The 17,444-nt window shown below is 43.1% G+C and overlaps 1 protein-coding gene across 2 annotated transcripts in view; it reads left to right on the top strand.

Moving 5' to 3' along the window:
- fgd (faciogenital dysplasia) overlaps positions 1-17,444 on the top strand; it is a 61,206-nt gene that overhangs the window by 30,295 nt on the left and 13,467 nt on the right. Inside the window, exons 1-5 of one of the 2 annotated variants that reach the window (XM_037104633.1) lie at positions 3,786-3,940; positions 6,445-6,615; positions 9,560-9,761; positions 10,566-11,178; positions 15,016-15,105. In XM_037104633.1, coding sequence (XP_036960528.1) covers positions 3,817-3,940; positions 6,445-6,615; positions 9,560-9,761; positions 10,566-11,178; positions 15,016-15,105 — 1,200 coding nt within the window. In that variant the 5' untranslated portion in view covers positions 3,786-3,816. Of the gene's footprint in view, positions 1-3,785; positions 3,941-6,444; positions 6,616-9,559; positions 9,762-10,565; positions 11,179-15,015; positions 15,106-17,444 lie in introns of those variants that run through there. The other variant, XM_037104634.1, reaches the window with a different exon arrangement.

Below are 17,444 nucleotides of genomic sequence, written 5' to 3'. Positions count from 1 at the left end.
TCCTGGAGCAGCTGTTATTGTACTGACACCATTATTTCCTCTCTCTCTCTCTCTCTCTCAGCCCGGCTTCCGCTCTCACTTTGTGAATTTGGATTGATCCTCTTAAAGCATTGCGCCACACAGACTCAAACGCACAAACAGAGCTGGAGGCTTGAAAGGCGTCGTCAGAGGTTTGAGGATTGGTCTCCCGCTGAGCATGTTCGCTGCAGCCGGCTTGAATTCTTGACAGTTACGGTATAGATACTAGTTGTGGCGCCTGAAGGAGGGAGCCAACCGCTTCAGCCACTTATTGTGGAACTGACAGCCTGTCTGGTGCTCTCAGAGCTGCCTGAAGTATACCGGAGCCCACAATATTTAAGTGAGCAAAGTTGATTCAAGGATCGACACTGAACACAGAACCACTCCAAAACAGAACGCACTTCCTGTTTTTTTTCGTTATCATCCAGTTGAGGCACCTAGCGCACCATGTTAAGGCGTAAAGGTGGAGTTTTAACACAACAGACCAAGGCTGTCAGAAGATTCTCACTGCACAGTTATTGTGGCTGTAATGATGTTATCATCATGTCTGCAGAATAAACATGTGTATTGTGTGTTTTGTCTCTATTCTGGCAAATGGATGAAGCTCAAAATAAAAGTGTAGTGAGGCGAAGAGAGAGTCTGAAACCATAGCTGTTGAAAGGTTCACCAAAAGAACACTTACACATTTTTACTGTCTTGTACAAAGTTAGGAAAGTGTAAATGATTTGTATGAATTCAATATTTACAAGATATTATCATAGTTCAAGTATCAAGTTATTAGCACAATATCAGTATTTCATATTTATAAACATCATGATTACTGTCAAAATGGGTGTATTGTGACAGCCCTACTGCTGTTGGACAGTTACCATGGGTTACATACGAGATCAGAAGGCGCTAGTATTGTTAAGTGCTTTGGTGGAAACGCAGCTGTATATTTACAGGTTTGTTTTTTTATTAGTATCCTTGTCTCGTTTCACTGTCCCGAGGTTCGTCAGCTCTGTGCACTCACCTCCAACAAGTACATTCAAGCACTGACGTCTTTCTGTGGATTTCTGGTAAGCAGATCAAGGTCAGAGCTCTCATTAGTGTCTCCTGCTGCACAGGGAGGGCAGAGACAGGGTGTGGCGAGATGATAGAAGGAGTGGTAGATGACATGGTTTTAAAACTAATTGTGGCATTTCGACCTCTCTGTCATCTGCACCACCTCTTCTTTCTCTTAGCTGTTTTTTTGTTTTTTTTTTTTTTTTTTTTCAGCTTTCTCTGCTCCTTACTCTGTTTACCGTATCTGGTAGAAAACCAGTTCGAGCCATCATACCTCCTGTTCATACAGGCCATCAAAAGATCAGATAACAACGTAAAGCGATGGGGGACAAAAATCCGCAGTCATCGTCCTGTGAGCAGACGGAAGGATTACGGCAGGAAAAAACAAGTTTTCTGTGGTTATATGGGCACCCGAGTGTCTCCTTTTAAAGCTTTCATTTGAGCTCCGTAGCTCAATGAGCATTATAAATCAAAGAGCCATTACATGAGATCCCGCTTCTCTTTGAGTCTCTCAGTGTAACAGACTGGATAAACCAGATCAATACGGCTCTGAGTGGAGAGGCAGAGAAACGGAAGGAGAGGAGCAGAGCAGGTGTAATGCAGGCATGCAGAGACGCTGACGATGATGTGGGAATAATGAGGTGCCATTCTTTTAGGAGGGTGTCACCGGGATTCAGGTCGGCCTTGTGGGGAAACAGGGGGGATGTTGGTTGACGTGGGGCTGTCAGCCCAGCCTCACCAGAGGTTGGTTTGCGGGCAGAGGGACCCTGATTGACTGGCTCCCTGACTTGGGAGACCCCGCTGAATGTGAGTGATCAGTCTACCAGACAGCGCTGAGGCGGGAGGGCTGCACTCAAGGGATGATGGGTAATAAATGACTCTGAAGGGGTCGCCTCAGGGCTGACGGTGACTGACAGCTGCCTCGGTTTGTGCAATTCTTGGTGGTTGTGTGTCTCTTGGGAGTTCGAGGAAAAGTGAGGTTCATCCCAAAGTGAGGCGTTCACCAATATTTAAATGAAAATAACAACTTCAGTCATCAGCTACTGACATGGAAGTTAATCAAAATTCTATCTTTTTTTTTTTTTTGGATAATTAGAATATAAATTGCCTAAATTGTTTCTGCGCTGTTGTAGTATTTTACCTCAAAATTAATAGATTATTTTGAAATTGCAAAATGTTACATAGATCTAATCATTGAGGAAAAAGGCTCCTTTACTTTGGCTACTTTAAAAAAAAGTTCATAACCTAATTTACATATAGCTGGGCATCAAGCATTTATACTGATTCGGCTCTGACAGAATCATGTCTGTAACATTCAGCATATCAGAAGCTGTCAAGGACCGAAAGCTAGCACTGATTCATGTCCTGTTTACTTGCTCTTTTGTCATAAAGTTCTTGATTTACGACTTAACTCTTGAGCTGCTGCGTGTTGTTTTAACATTTTAGAACCCTTCTTTCATCAAGTGAGCAAGAATGAGAGTTTCACAGCCTCAATATGTACAACAACATAGTTTGCAGTATGAGGTACTTTTTTGGCCAATTTTGACATGTTGCACCTTTTCAAAATGAGAGTTGCATTATAAACAAACCTGGCTCGATGGGATGGAGAGAACATGACAGCCAAGCTCATTAGTATCATTCATCATCAGAGCCCAGTATATAGCCCAAAATCACAATCACATTGCCTCAGTGGCCTTTACAGTCTGTGCAGTATACATGATGGAATTTCCTTAAAAGTCAAATCCTGGGAGAGGCTCTCATTGACATACAAACTCTCACACATTGGTGTTATGTTGTGACATAAGAGGGACATTCCTTAGCTCTTTCTCCTGTGAGGCATCACAGTGTCCCAGCTATTGCAGGGCCCCTTCATGTGCTTTTTCAACCTGACAGACAAAGAGAGTGAAGGCGAGAGTGTCCCTGTCAGATACCTGAAGGTATCCACATTTTTTCGGTGTGTGACGTGCACAGGAGCCTTTTGCTATGTTTCAGAACTCTGCTGTAATGCGGTCTTTCAGGTTACTAGATCGTTTCACCGGGATCTCCTCGTGCTGCTCGTTCTGTTCTCTTCCTGACGACCGAAGAGTTTGTTACATCACAGCTGTGTTTGAACAGGTGAGACAGACTTTGTTACCTGGCTCACCTTATTAAAGTGACGTGTGGTGACTAACAGCGGCTGAAATTGTTTCTGCAGGGGAAGGTTTCATGGTAACCCGCAGCAGACAGGGTGTGGTGATGATAATGTCAACGGATGTGTAATTCTTGTGTAATTGTCTTATTCATCCGTCCCTCAGCTGAGCCGATGAAATTAATGAGCTCAGATCAGCGCCTCTCCTGTGTGCTTTCACTAAAGCCCCCCTTTAAAGTTACACAATTACAATTTTAATCTCATCTCTCAGATCCCCTCGGAGTCCAAATCAATTAGGTGGCCGACGCGTAGCTTCAAGTGCGGTTTTGGTTTTGGGTAAACAGTGCGGTCCAATCAGCTCTGTGTGTTTTCAGCTCAGCTGTGAGACTATGCTGGAATCCCTCTGGGCTCTCCACGGTGACTTGCCTGCGCTTCACGTCTTCGGCCCCAGGAGGAGGTGCCTGGATCAGGTTTGGCAGGTGAAAGGACAGGTGCAGCTCCTCAAATACACCTGGGAACGGATTGGTGAATGTGTGTGTCCGGGCATAAAGAAGGACTGAGCTTTGAAGGACTTTTCAGGGTGTGTGCATGTGTTTGTGTACAACAAAGAGCCGTCTCGGTTGCACATGCGGACTTTGGCAAACTGGGAGGGCAGGGTATGTTTTGGTTTTGACTTTGTTGTGCGGGGGTTTTTTCCATTCAGTCACCCTTTGGACTTTGGATATGTGAAACTGAGCGGTTGGAGGCGAGGTAATGTTTCTTTAACCAGCTCCTATGCGACTGCATTTTCTGCTTAAAGCTTTGGAATAAGGAATATTTAGAGATCATTGTGATGTAAGTTTGAAATGTGCTCGTTCATTGTGTTTCACTCTGTGTTTCTTGGGAACTGGTGAAGGAAGATGTGTCGTGTAGTCTTATCCTCGGAGATTTTAATTAAGGACGAAACTGTGAGTGTCAGCTCCTCTGCCTGAGTTTCCATAGGTACCGGCCCCTATGCCTCCATCTCATACCTCTGTTTGCTTTTCCCAGGGGTGATCCGAGCCGGCCCGGGTCACGGAGTTCTTCACTAGGCGGTCGTTCGGCTAAAGGACGCGCTTGCTCGCTTGATCATAGGTCACGTTTTTTATCCTCTGACTCAGCCTTACGAGTCATCCCTGATTTAGAGACGGTGCGAGCGGGAAGAGACTCGCTGTGTTTCTGTTGCCAGGGCCCGAATACAAAACCTACCTGCTGTAGTTCTGTGACACAATTTCACATTCAAGCCTCATCTTTTCCCCCTGCCTGCTCTTATTGCGCCGCCGTGCAGAGATGGTGGGAAAGCCTGCAGTGTGCCACATGGGGCAGACAGCGTAACAGGACTCATTACAGGCTGATTTCTCCTCCTTCCTACCGCCTGCAGCATGGCTGAAAATCACCAAATTAGACATGCCAGGGCTCTGGACGGGGGACAATGTTGGGCTGTAATCCAGTTGAGACAGAGTTGGTGGTGACTAGATCGAATCCATGAGCCCTGAAGGAACAGAGACGTGTGGCTGCATGGTTTGCACAGATATTAACAAGATCCACTGGGGGGACATCGCTTTGGTGTAACAGACAGACACATCAGATAACAGCTCAGACTGTCGCGCATTCAGAAAGTTTTGTTATTGTTGCAAAAGCTGTCTTTCCGCTTCATATGACTTGTGTCTGAAGCTGACTTCTACATGTTATAACCTCTATCCAGCATTTTCTATCTACGTTATGCCGGTTGGATTGTGTGTACAGGGTGTAACATTTTTAGCTTTCTATTTCCATGCCCTGAAAAAATCTTCAGTCTTTATTCAGGTTTAGCATTCAGAATGAAATGATGAAACACAACAACATGGCTTGAAATCAATTTGGAATAAGCATATTACTGGTTTAACTGTCGCTTGTGTTTTTGTTTTTTTTCATCACTTACTGTAGATGCATTTTGAGGGCAGGATGTACAATGCTATTGCTGTGTTATCGGTGTTGGCCAATAAAGGCTTTGAAATTCAAAAGAAATATCTTGGTATTGGCCCGAAAATGAACGTTTCTGTTGATAAGATGATGTTTCAATGCAGCCCAAGCAACCTTAATGTGCTTTAATTGTTTGTCATTTATGTCTGATTCCGCTGGTGGGCCATCACAATAGTAATAATGTTTATAATACATAATAAGTAGGTAATAATATGGGATTTCCTCTACTGGAGAGACAGTGAATAATATGAGTCCTTAATATTTTAACTTTTTAAATCATGGAACTAAATAGTTGGGACATTTCATTTACATTCTTTTCTTTAATGAAAAACTTCAATGTGAAAACAGTGTAACAATATGAAATTGGTGCTCTTAGTGATGATTATCATCATTAAAAACTTCACATTTCCTTTGCTTTAAGGAGCTTAGCTTAGCTTAGCTTAGCTACCTGGCCTGCAACTTGACTGTACTGGTTAATGCTCACTGCCCTCATGCATTCTATATTATTTTATGTGTTGTATTATGTATTTGACTTACATTTGCTAGTTGCCAGAAACTTTTTTACCTCAAAAGAGTGGTGATGATCATGTGGTGATCTATAAATAAGTAACTGTTTATCATTAACATCTCAGAGGGCGATGTGTCTGTTTTCTTTCTGGTTCCTGCTGGAACTAAGTCACCAAAACATTTTATTTGTCACAGGTTTAAGATTTTCTTCTTCAGTCGGAACAAACAAGCTTTGTGCCTGGGCTTGGTTTTGTTGACAATATCCTGATACTTCAAACCAATCTTGTGTATTTTTAGGGATAAATCAGCCAAAATAAATTCCACCAGTTCCGACTGATCGCATCTAAATCGGGCATTTCTAAAGGACACAGTCGGAGCCAGAGAAACTTCATCATCCAGAGGCCAACTACACACACAACTACATTATCGAGCTACTTTTACTAGATTAGATGTAGTCAATCAGACACAGTCCCATCACAGAGTGTGAGAGAAACCAATATGCAGCCTGTGCAGCTCTGCGTCTGCCGCCTCAGGCCTGGCGTTACGATCGATGCCGCAGAGGTTTTTCTTCTCCACTCTGGTCCCTGTGCTCCCTGTCCAAGGGTGACATCCCGAAACACACACTGAGCTCAAGGTCGTTCACCTACGCTGCACAGCGCTGCATCGCTGTAGCGGGATTACTCCCGGTTGTAAATGTGTATTTAGATGAATCTCGTTGTTTTGATCGATACCCTGATCTTTTTCTAATTTTCCTCTCTTCTCTCCAGACCTCCCTGCTTCCTCCCTGCAGTACCAGTGTGGACCGGTGGACTACCTGTGCTCTCCACGGCTGGTGAAGAAAGGTCCGACCCCCAGACCATGTCACGACAGGCCTGCCATCAAACCCCGGCCCCAGCCATCCACCTCACCCAGACCGCCAACCGCACAGAAACCTCAAGGTAACGTACGGCGACACAGTTCAGCCCCCGTCAAGGTCGGTTGTGACACCAGAGCTGTCTTTATAATTGAAAGGAGCAGCAAGATCAGACCCCGGCTATTGAGCTGTCATTCATTCTGCTCTGACAAACATCTCTCCATAACGCGGTTCCTGTCGGCCGCTCGGCCTCACTGTGTCACTCACGGCTCAGTAGGTCACCCCTGAAAGAGCTGCCGGTTTAAAGCGGGCCAGCGATTCCCAAGTGTTTATGTGTGGGCGTCATCTGAAGAATGCTTAAAACGAACAACATGTGTTATGTTCAGGGAATTGCTGAGAAACATTAGAGGACGTTACACCACAGACTTGGCCTCGTTATTTAAGTGGCTCACAGCTATTCAGAATCAAAGTGGAGGATTATAGAAAAAAAACATGTTTTAGCATATATGGTGAGGATTGTTAGTCATTACTTGATTATGGTTACAGAATATTTTGTTTTGGTTGGTTGTTGGTTTGTTTGACCAACAGTCGAAACCCAACGAGCAGCAAATCTTCAAATTGGAAGTAGGTCTGTCACGAAAATTGCATTATTGACTCATCTTACATATCTTTTCCGATTATTCATACTGAATCTCATCGACTTATCAGCGTATGCACATGACCTCGATATTGCCCGTTGCATTTAAATGAGGATTCTTTTTGCCAACGTGATAGTGAGAGTAATGCTGCGTTCAGGTGCCCCTTGGATGGTCCCATTTCCCGTGTTAGGAAGGCGTTCCTCTGACTTTGGTGTGTTTTCACGTACATCAGGTTAGAATGTGGGAGCAACATGGATGTCAGAAAGAAATTGTTTTGCATTTTATCGCTCAGAGCGTTTAAATAACACGTTGAAAAGGAAGCAATACAATGACTGTACAATACAACACAGTGTATGACTTTGACTAGTTTCTATCCATCAACCCAATGTTTACATTCCTCTGCCATGTTTCACATGACGTCAACTTGGGAAATTTTCTCTCGTTCTTTCTGACTTTAGGGGGAATTCACGTTAATTTTACCAGTCAGAAAAACTTCTCGTGCACATCAGCACACAGTAATTGTCAGGATTTTCTCAACCATTAGCTTTATTTTCACATTTTATATTGTTGTTATTTTTATCATATTTATAAAGGACAATATTTGTTTCACAATCCAGTTCTACTGTCTGAATATTGATTTAATGTTCATCACTCCTTGAAAGTGTGTTCTTGCTTTATTGTGCTATTATATCATCATTAGATTAGTGAAATTAATTGGTTTAACAATACGCAGTAATATTGTTTATCACAATAACATCACAGCATGAGGTCTGACAAAGGGTAGTTACAGTGACGGGGCTGGTTGGAGGAGCTGTGCTGCAGCCCGACAGTTTCTGGTGTTCTTACAATCTTAGCTGCTCACTCAGGATGAGATCAGACCAGGCTCTTGTATTAAAAGTTAAAAGTATTCTCTTGTGTAGGAAATATCTTTATGAAACTAAACACCCGGAGATGCTGATAATAATGTTCTCAAGGATAAGGAAATTAATTATAATGAATTTCCTCTACAGGGCAGAAAACGCTAAGCACATTTCTACTAATGGTGAAGCGTATTTTGATACATGGAGTGTTTCCCATCTGACAGGATGAACTTCCTCGCCACATCTTTTTTTTTCAATTATTATTCCATGTAGCTCATCCTGAGAGAGTAGTAACTCAAGAGTTCCCCTGGTCAGAATGCAGGTGTTGTCATGCAAGTTCCCTCAAAAGGTTCCTGGAAAAAGTTCCTATGGTTAGAAAAATGTTGAAGCATGAATCTGCCCATGACAGCAAACAACCTCAGGACAGGTTTTCATGTACCTTGGGAATGACGGGAGTGATCATAGACAAGTGTATTGCGATAATATTGCGTACTGTGATGACTAAGTGGGTCAAGGCAAGTATGAGAACAGTTAGAAGTGTTCAGCCTTAAAAACCTGGAAAAGACACAATGATATATTTCGCGAAGTCAACTATAAAAGTCTGATTCTAGCCGTGATTGAACCCAGATGCAAAATTGAATTTGGTTTATAGAACAAATGTGACTATACAACATCCTACTAGGAATCTCATATTTTAGCCTCTGGCTTAAACAGACTTTTTCAAATTACAGATGAATATTCAGAAAGTAAAACATCTCTCCTTTCATTCAATCATCTCAGTAGAAACAGGAGCGGTCCTGTCATTAGCACGTCGTTTTATCATCACATCTTTGTCGAGGAAAGTCTCCTCGGCCTCTCTTTCTCTGTCTGTGACGCACACAGACACAGAGGAAGTGCTAAAATTAACATTACGTGTAACATATCGGCACATTTCCTGGTTTCATTTACGTTTTCCGAAAAAAACGCACACAGACACACAAAACACAACAGATGCAGATGTGCAGACTGAAATGGTGTGCCTGTACTGTGCAGGCATGCATGAGCATGACGCGCATCTTAAAAGACGGCATTGTCACTCGTCAGACTGTCTCTGTCTGTGCTTCTGTCTTTTTTTTTTTTTTTTTGACCGTGGTGACACACACACACACGCGCATGCGCACGCGCGCGCACACACACACACACACACACACACACACACACACACACACACACACACACACACACACACACACACTCATCTCAGCATCCTGTTCTGAAATAAGGAAGTTGGTGGATAGCTGAGGCTCAGTGCTGATCTCGCTCTGCACCGCTACTGTCTGTTCCTATCTGATGTTTTCTTCCATTTGGAGTTTTTTTTAATTACTTTTTTGAATATACAAGGATACAAGCCGGCCTCACACATGACTCAGCCATGGAGGTTTTCTCGCTGGGATTTATACATGGTACCTGATTGTTTTTGTTAACGTCAGCAGCCTCACGCTTCTCTTCTCGCTCTGCTGTTTTTGCCTCGTCTGGATTCCTGCATCTGTAGTGCCCCCTAAACCTGCGCACCTGCTCGCCCTTGGGCAAGACAAGAAACCTAAGAGGATCCCTCCGGCGCCCTGCAGGCCTCTGCCGGCTCCCCCTCCTCCGCCCAAGCCAAAGCCCGGTCCAACCCCTCCTGGCTCGGGTGCACCGCCGCAAAAAGAGGCCCAGAAAGTGGGGCTTCTCATCGAGAGGTTTGAGAATTCAAGGTAAGAACGTCAGAGGGGATATTTCCTGAGAAATCTTGCTAGCCTCGTTTGCTGGATTCATATTTTTCTCTGAAAGTTTCATGGAAGGTTCACCCAAAAATGAACATTCAGTCATTATCTCCACCCAGTGCTGATGGAAAGTTGCATGAGGCTTCGTAGTACATTAAAACTCTTTAGGGGCTTCACAGCAGAGAAGCTTGGCAGCATTCTCTGAAACTACTGAAGTAGATGGGGACATAAAAAAAACACAAAAGAAATCCAAAAAAAAAACATAACATGGCTGTATACTGCTCAAAAAACATAATCCAACTCTCTGGAAAACTCACCCTTGAAAGAATTATTTACTTCTTTTTAAGGCAGAAATCTTTATAGTAGCCGCTAAGCTTGATGTGTTGGCACAAAACCCATCAGACGTTGGCGTCTTTTCTTATCAGTTTCGGATGTTTAAGGCTTTGAGAGACTTTGATTACATCAGATAAGCTGTATGAAGCCATTTCATAGTGGGATTTTTTTGTTAGTTTTTTTTACATTTTTAAACAAGTCCCCCATCTTCACCCAACTTTCCATTGCTATGAGGGTGACTATATAATGACTGAATGTTCATTTTTGGGTGAACTTATCCTTCAAATTAACTGCTCACGTGGTGAATCGTATCACTCTGTGATAAAGTCTAATCACACCTAAAAACTCTTCTCATTATTGTCCCTGTAAGAGATAAAGTGTCCTGATTCTTCATTTGGATTTCACCGATGATGCTCACTCTTCAGCAAAGCAGGTGTGACGGTGTTTCTTTTCTCCTCCCAGGGTCCCCATCCTGGGGGTGCTCCCACGGTCCCAGCTGCACCTGTGTCTGAGAATGGACACTGCGTCTGACGTCACCTCCTGCGGCCAGGAGACCACGGTGAAGGTCGCAGGTGACTCCTCCCCTGACAAACTTGCACTTGTCACCTCCGAACGGACCGACGAGGTGAACTCTGAACTTTCCCGTCTGGCCTCCATGCACATCGACGGCTCGGAAGATGCCCCGCTGGACGACTGCGCGGAGGTTGACATCTCGCACGGTATTGGTTGCCTTGATGGCGTGGAGCGGGAGGAGGGCTCCTCCCAAGAGCTCCTGGACAATCCAGATTCCTCGGAGCAGAACGGAAAGATCCCCAACCGCGACAGCGGCATCGACAGCCCGTCCTGCACTGCAGAGGGGGAGGTGTTCCCCAACGAGGACGCCATTGATGAGGAGGACCATTATGACAGTGTGACGGAAACAGAGAGTGTGTCCTGCTGCGTTACCCTAGGCAACAAGCGGGACTCAACTCAGGATGAGGACAGTGACTTGGATGAGGGGAGCAGCGGAGAGATACACTCTCTGACGGACACACAGACTGGGTTCTTGACAGACGCAAACTCAGAGGCGCACAAAGTGAGTAAAGTTTCAGCTTCATCGAGTCATGTCCACAAACCTGAACGACCCCAGCATGAACTGAGGTGGTCATTAATGTCTCTCCTTCACTATTTTATAATTAATAATTCATGTTACATCATACTTTTCAGGATTCAGACTCCTCTGAGAGTATAAAAGCTTCACCTCAGACAGTCAGACTGACTTTCATGTAGTGGAAAAAAATAGCTTGTGTCTATTATTATCTCCAGCTGAGTGAACAATTTCAAAGAGTACTTCTGCATGAAACGCTAGACACTATTACAGCCTCAGCTCGCCGGTCACAAGCGACTGACTCCAATCTAAAAGCAGCTCTGCCGATACATAAAAGGACAAAAACCTGCCAAAAAGCTGTAACAGGAGCTCGGGATGGCTGCTGGATGAAAGGGTCCAGAGAGACATGTCAGTGCAGCCGAGCTGAAGTTTCACTTTTTTTGTTGTTGTCCTTCACTTTGACTATTGATTGTAAACAACACTGATACCTCTGACAGTGCGCATTGTGTTTCTGGTGGCCTATTTGTGCCGTCGTTGTTTCCTGTAATGGAGACTCGCAACATCAGGGTAAAGTCTCAAAGGGACGTTTCACCCCCAAATCAAAAACATATCTTTTACCTCTTACCTTTAGTGCTATTTGTCTGTCTAGAGTTGCTGAGTTTTGAAGATGTCTGCCTTCTCTTGAATTAAATGGAACTATACGGCACATCTGATGCTTGGTGCTCAAAGCTCCACAACATACATAACGGCAGTGTCACTTTCCAGAAATCATGACCGGGTTGCTGAAGATTGTTATGAGCGGTTTCATGGACTTATTTTCTTTCACCTGAACTGCACCCGCCAACCATATCACGATGGAGAGGGAAGCTTGCATCTGCTTGTAGATGAGGGCTTGTGTTGTTGACAGCGGGGTTGTAAACATTAATGGCATCCTCCTCTGCTGAGCTTAAACATAGTTTACATTTAGTTTAGTTTAGTTTAGTTTAGTTTAGTTTAGTTTAGTTTAGTTTAGTTTAGTTTAGCTTAGTTAGCTAGAGGACAGGCACAGCCATGAAAATCTGCCAAACTCAGTTTCTCTCACCAAAACAGGATAAATGGTTAAATAGCACTGCATTTTTGATTTTGGGGTGAAGAAAAAGACAAAAGAAATATGTACATTTAAGGCAAGTTTAAGAGCGATGCTAGCTGTTCTTTGACACAGTATCAAGGCACAGTGGTAAATTGAGCAGACATCAGCATGCTAACAAGCAAAGTTTAGCAGGCATGTTTTCCATGGTGACAGTCCTGTAGTTTTGTGTGAATGCTAACATATGCTAGTTGTCGCTGAACACAAAGTAATGGTTTTAATGGTGATAGTATCAAAGCCCAAGACGAAAAGTGTGCTTGTGATGGCGCAGGAAGTAAACATTAATGGCGTCCTCCTCTGAACTGTAAAGCTTGTTGGCTTAGCTAGCTAGAGAACAGACATCGTCACAGCTCGGTCACTCGCACCAAAACAATACGGATGGATAAATAGCACTCGTGGTAAGACTAAAAATACATATTTTTGATTTTTGGATAAAGTATTATCTTTAAAACAAAAAGATTAAAAACACAGAAAGAGACATATGTAGCTATGCAAACAGGACTATCAAACTAGAGCCATGCTAGCTGCTCTGTCAGCCTGTACTGAGGTAGAGTGGTGCTTTGAACTAAATTGAGCTAGCATCAGCAAAGTTTAGCTGGCATGTTTACCATGTATTGAACAGATTTCATATTTTTGATTGGTGATTTGGTTGGTGGGTGTAGTTTGTAGTAGTAAAAGTGGAGCTGTCCCTTTGGCGCACACAACATAAAAAGGGAAATTCTTGTGGTGATGACTCAAAGATGGAACCATGTCAGATGATCGCTATGAGGATTTTAAGACAAACACATGAAAAATGTTAAACGGCAGAAACTTGTTGTTGTTAGCAATAGTTGTCTCACTCAACACTGGTTTTAACACTTTAAACACGCCCGAACCTCGCACAGATGTCACATATATATACAAACTGCCTCCGCTGACTGCCCACACCCACAGGGGGTGGGGAGGTATCGCTGCTCTCCAGTGCTTCCTGATCCCAACACGACCGTGCAGAGGAAGGGTGTGTTGTGTTTCTGTGAGTGTATGTGTGTGTGTGTGTGTGTGTCTGCATGAATGTTTGTGACACTACAGCTGACATGTTGATGGCTGCATGATGACAACCTTGTCACAGAGGATGTGGGTTTTTAGTGATGTGCATTGCAAGAAGATAATAGGCTAAACTTTTTTTTTGCGTGCTGCACTTTACACACAGTTGTCAGCGTGGCGATGGCGATGGGTGGTAATAATAGATAAAGTCACATCTCTGCTACATGTTCATGTATGTGTGTGAAAGTGTGCAAGTGTGCGTCTATTAGTGTTGGAGAAAGCGCTTGTGAAACCCATATTTTTGCAACAGCCTGAATGTTTCATGACCCAGATGCGTGTTCTGTGTCATCGGGATGAACTTTTTATCGACAACATCATTTTCGAATGTTTAGTCATACGTTGTTTTCTGTCATCTCAGCTCTAAAACATCATATCGAGAGGAAGAAGCTGGTCCTTATTTTCACCACATGATCTCACCATAGTTCATATCAGTTCCATAGCTCACCACCGCTGAACCAAACTAAACTAATAATGAACTGATCTTAATACCAAGTATTGTCCTGTGAACGACGTCTGACATGTTTCTTCTTATCAGCTACATTTTTCGATGTAGTGACACGTCACGCCCTCCTCTATGGTGGCCGTTTAAAATGTGAAAGGCCATCTTTAGCGCTTGTGTTTGGTTCGTCTATTTCGTGCTATAGTATCGAAACATGGCGGTGCAACATGGCAGACTCCGTCAAAGGAGGACCTGCTTCCTCATGAGCACCTGATCTGATCCTGATGTCAGGGTGTGGGTCAGGGTCAGTGGCAATAAAGGGGCAATTTTGTGGAAGAAATTTCGATATTTAGAATATTAAAGAGGTAATAAAAACTCAAAAATGTTCATATTTGCAGCAACTGAATAAACAAGCTGTCCTCAGAAGGAAAACAAGGTCCCCAGAACACTGTTAGAAGCTAGAAAGGTGGCAGGGTCCGCCGAATGTAAATAAAGTAAAACGGTATGAAACTGTGTCGTAGTATAAAAATATGTGATATTAAGTGATAACTAAACCACCAGCTGTCTGTGTTGGGACTATTCTATTCTGTTACATGACAAAAGTTTAAACACAACATAGAAGCTAAGTGTTATTTCCAGGCAACAAGCATTTGAGAGGGACAGAAACTCACACAGACGCAGCGCTTTTGGAGTGGGGATCAGTCACTCCTCTCTCAGACTCGGACAGAAAAATGTTCGCTCTGCTGTAGTTATTAAAGGCTAATTCTAAAGTAGTGAAAACACAACTTAGTTTCAGTTTGTGAATGGAAGCAGAATTTGAAGTATTATATTGTATTTCTGGCAACAACAAAAAAAAACAGTAAAAAATCCTTGTGTCACACTGATGAATCAAGACAATTATTGAATATGTTTTAAAACAACCCAAGTAATTTTATACTTGTATATGGTATAAAGGTCAGATAGTAAAGTGTTTTGGTTGATTATGTTGCTGAAAATGGACATGACTCTCTGACTTTTTGTCAGTTTTCTGGATGCTAAAAAATGGGGGGCTAATATATTGAAGCAGTGGAGTTTCCTCTGTAGAATTCCTCTGGAGTATCTGCTCACATGTTTCTACTTTCTTTGTTTAAATGAAGCCTCAGACATAATCATCTGTGTCTTGTCTTTACCCCCCCAGTGCTCGGAGGCTCAGAAGCTCCTGAACATCGCCAAAGAGCTCCTCCACACTGAAGAGGCCTACGTCAAACGACTCAACCTCCTCGACCAGGTAACGTTGCGCCTCGGTGCGCTTGCCATCTGAGTGTGCGAGTGTGTTTCGGATGCCTGTGGTCCGAATTTCAATCTCCTAAATGTGCCAGTGGTCTTAGTGATTGAGATCAGAGCTGAGCTGGATTAAAATCCACCAGTGGTCAACAACCCTTCCTCTGTTGACTGGATTACTCAGAGTGGTGTAAGCAGGATCATGTGAGAAACCGCTCCTGTGCGTGCGTGTCTGTGTATCTGTTTTATATTTATACATGTGCAGACTGAGTTTGGCTTCATCACCTCAAACATTAGCATGTAAATACAGTTTGTGTGTCTTTAGTGAAGCACATATTGTTGTGTGTGTTGCAGTGTTATAACCCTCACAGCGCTCTATAGCGACTTGTATGTAAATCCTGTGGATTAAAGACGTGTTTCCTGACTCTTAGCCGGGTTTATGATTGGAAAGCTCTTTAGAATAACAGTCTGGGCTCGATGATGCGGCCCGGCTTCGGCTGACCGAGCTGATGTCTGTCTGCAGTCACATTCTCAAATGTTTCTAAAATTGTAAGAGTCAACTTCACCCGAATATTGAAAATATTACTTTAAACGACATGGTTAAGTTTGAGGAAGCACTTCTGTCCAGTTTACTCCATGTTAATCCCTCTTGAAGGACACAAGGTCAAAATGTGGTGGCAGCCATTCAAAACAATGTTTCTGATCTTTGGAGCCTCCAGGTTATGAAGAGTTGAACTGTTCGCAAGTTACAAGTCGACGTTGTCGATTTCTTTGTTTTGCTCTAACAGTCCGAACCCAAATGATATTCAGCTCACTATCGTTGAAACCAAATAAAAAAAGAGCAGCGAGTGTACACATTTTGAGCTGCTGGAGCAAATTCCTTCATCGTCAGCGTTGTCACCTGTTTACTAATCCACTAATTGTTTCAGCTCTAAATCCAATTCATTTCCTTCTGTAAAAAACTCACTCTTCTCATCACTTTAGTATCCAATTTCTCTATTCTCCTGTCTCAAAAGTCATTGCACCCTCCAGTATTTTGCTCTGTCAACTGGTTACAGTATTTCTCTTTGGCCTCTATTTGTGTTCCATGTTCGTGTGATGAGAACTGACTCCGGGTGGTTCAGTCCTCTTCCTCTTTGCTAAGTTCATGTGGTGGAGGAGACGCACGCAGCCCTATCACAGCGCAGCTATGGTTTATTTGCCACTGAGGGCACAGAGTCCTCACAGTCGACTTCCTGTTTTCGTCTCACTACTTTCACACACACACGACCATGGTTTCCATGGAAACAGTAGAGGCAGTCTCGTGTCGCCGGAGCCGGTAGGGAAGCAAAAGGTGATGGAAGTGATAGGTGAAGCATTGCATCATTTTCAGTTCCGATGCATCGCTGTGTTTGGTTTCATAGCTGAACCTGAACATTTATGGCATTAGATTTTATCCCCCTGCAGACATTAACTTGTAATACTGCTGAAGAGATTGGACAATTAATCTATTTGTCAATGGACAGAAAATGCAATGTAATCATTTAAATTGGTTATCCAAATGTTGATGTTGGATTGAACTTTAAGAAGCGTTGGAGAAGTGAAAAACTTAACACAGCAGAGGCTGAGATATTCTTGCCTTTAGTTCCCGGAATGGGTCAGAAACACTCGATCCTACATTTCCCATAATGCATAACTCATATCATCTTTCAACAGAGCCTCGTGCTAAGTTGTTTCGTCGCCAAAACCTCCAGGTTGTTATACATTATTTCTGACGTGCAGTTGTTTTAGGGATACACAAGTAATTGAAATATTGCAAGAAGCTAATTTTTTTGGAGAAAGGTAAAACGTGTGACAAAACAACGTATTAATGAAGTACTGTGGTGCTGCAGGGATGTCCTGGCTGACAAACCTTGTTCTCCAGTCATAGTTAAACATGTTTGTTTGGTTTTTAACAGTTTTCAGTTTTCAATCATCAGAAAACACAGTCAAAGAGAAACATGAACAAGTGCACAAGCATGCAGACAAAGGATTAGCATATAGATAAAGTAAGATAATAGAAATAATACTCAAAATACTAAAAATGTACATGTACAATTAGCTATGATGTTTTCTCAGACTTGACAAAGTTCCTCCGGGGCCACAGAGGCCAAAAAACAATTCCATCAAAATTGGTGCAGCGCAGCTTTTAAGTTGTTTATCACATAAAAATGCCAAACATTTGTGATCTCTAGCTTCTTGGATTTCGCTTTTAACTGTTTCATATCTTTGTGAGTGGAATATCTTTTGGTTTTGGACTGTTGGTCAGACATTGTTGGACACTGTTGGAAGACGTCACCTTGGGCTCGAGGCAGCTGTGATGGACAC

Source organism: Acanthopagrus latus, chromosome 7, assembly GCF_904848185.1.
Source record: "Acanthopagrus latus isolate v.2019 chromosome 7, fAcaLat1.1, whole genome shotgun sequence".
NCBI lineage: Eukaryota > Metazoa > Chordata > Actinopteri > Spariformes > Sparidae > Acanthopagrus > Acanthopagrus latus.
This window is presented reverse-complemented; position numbering and strand designations above follow the sequence as displayed.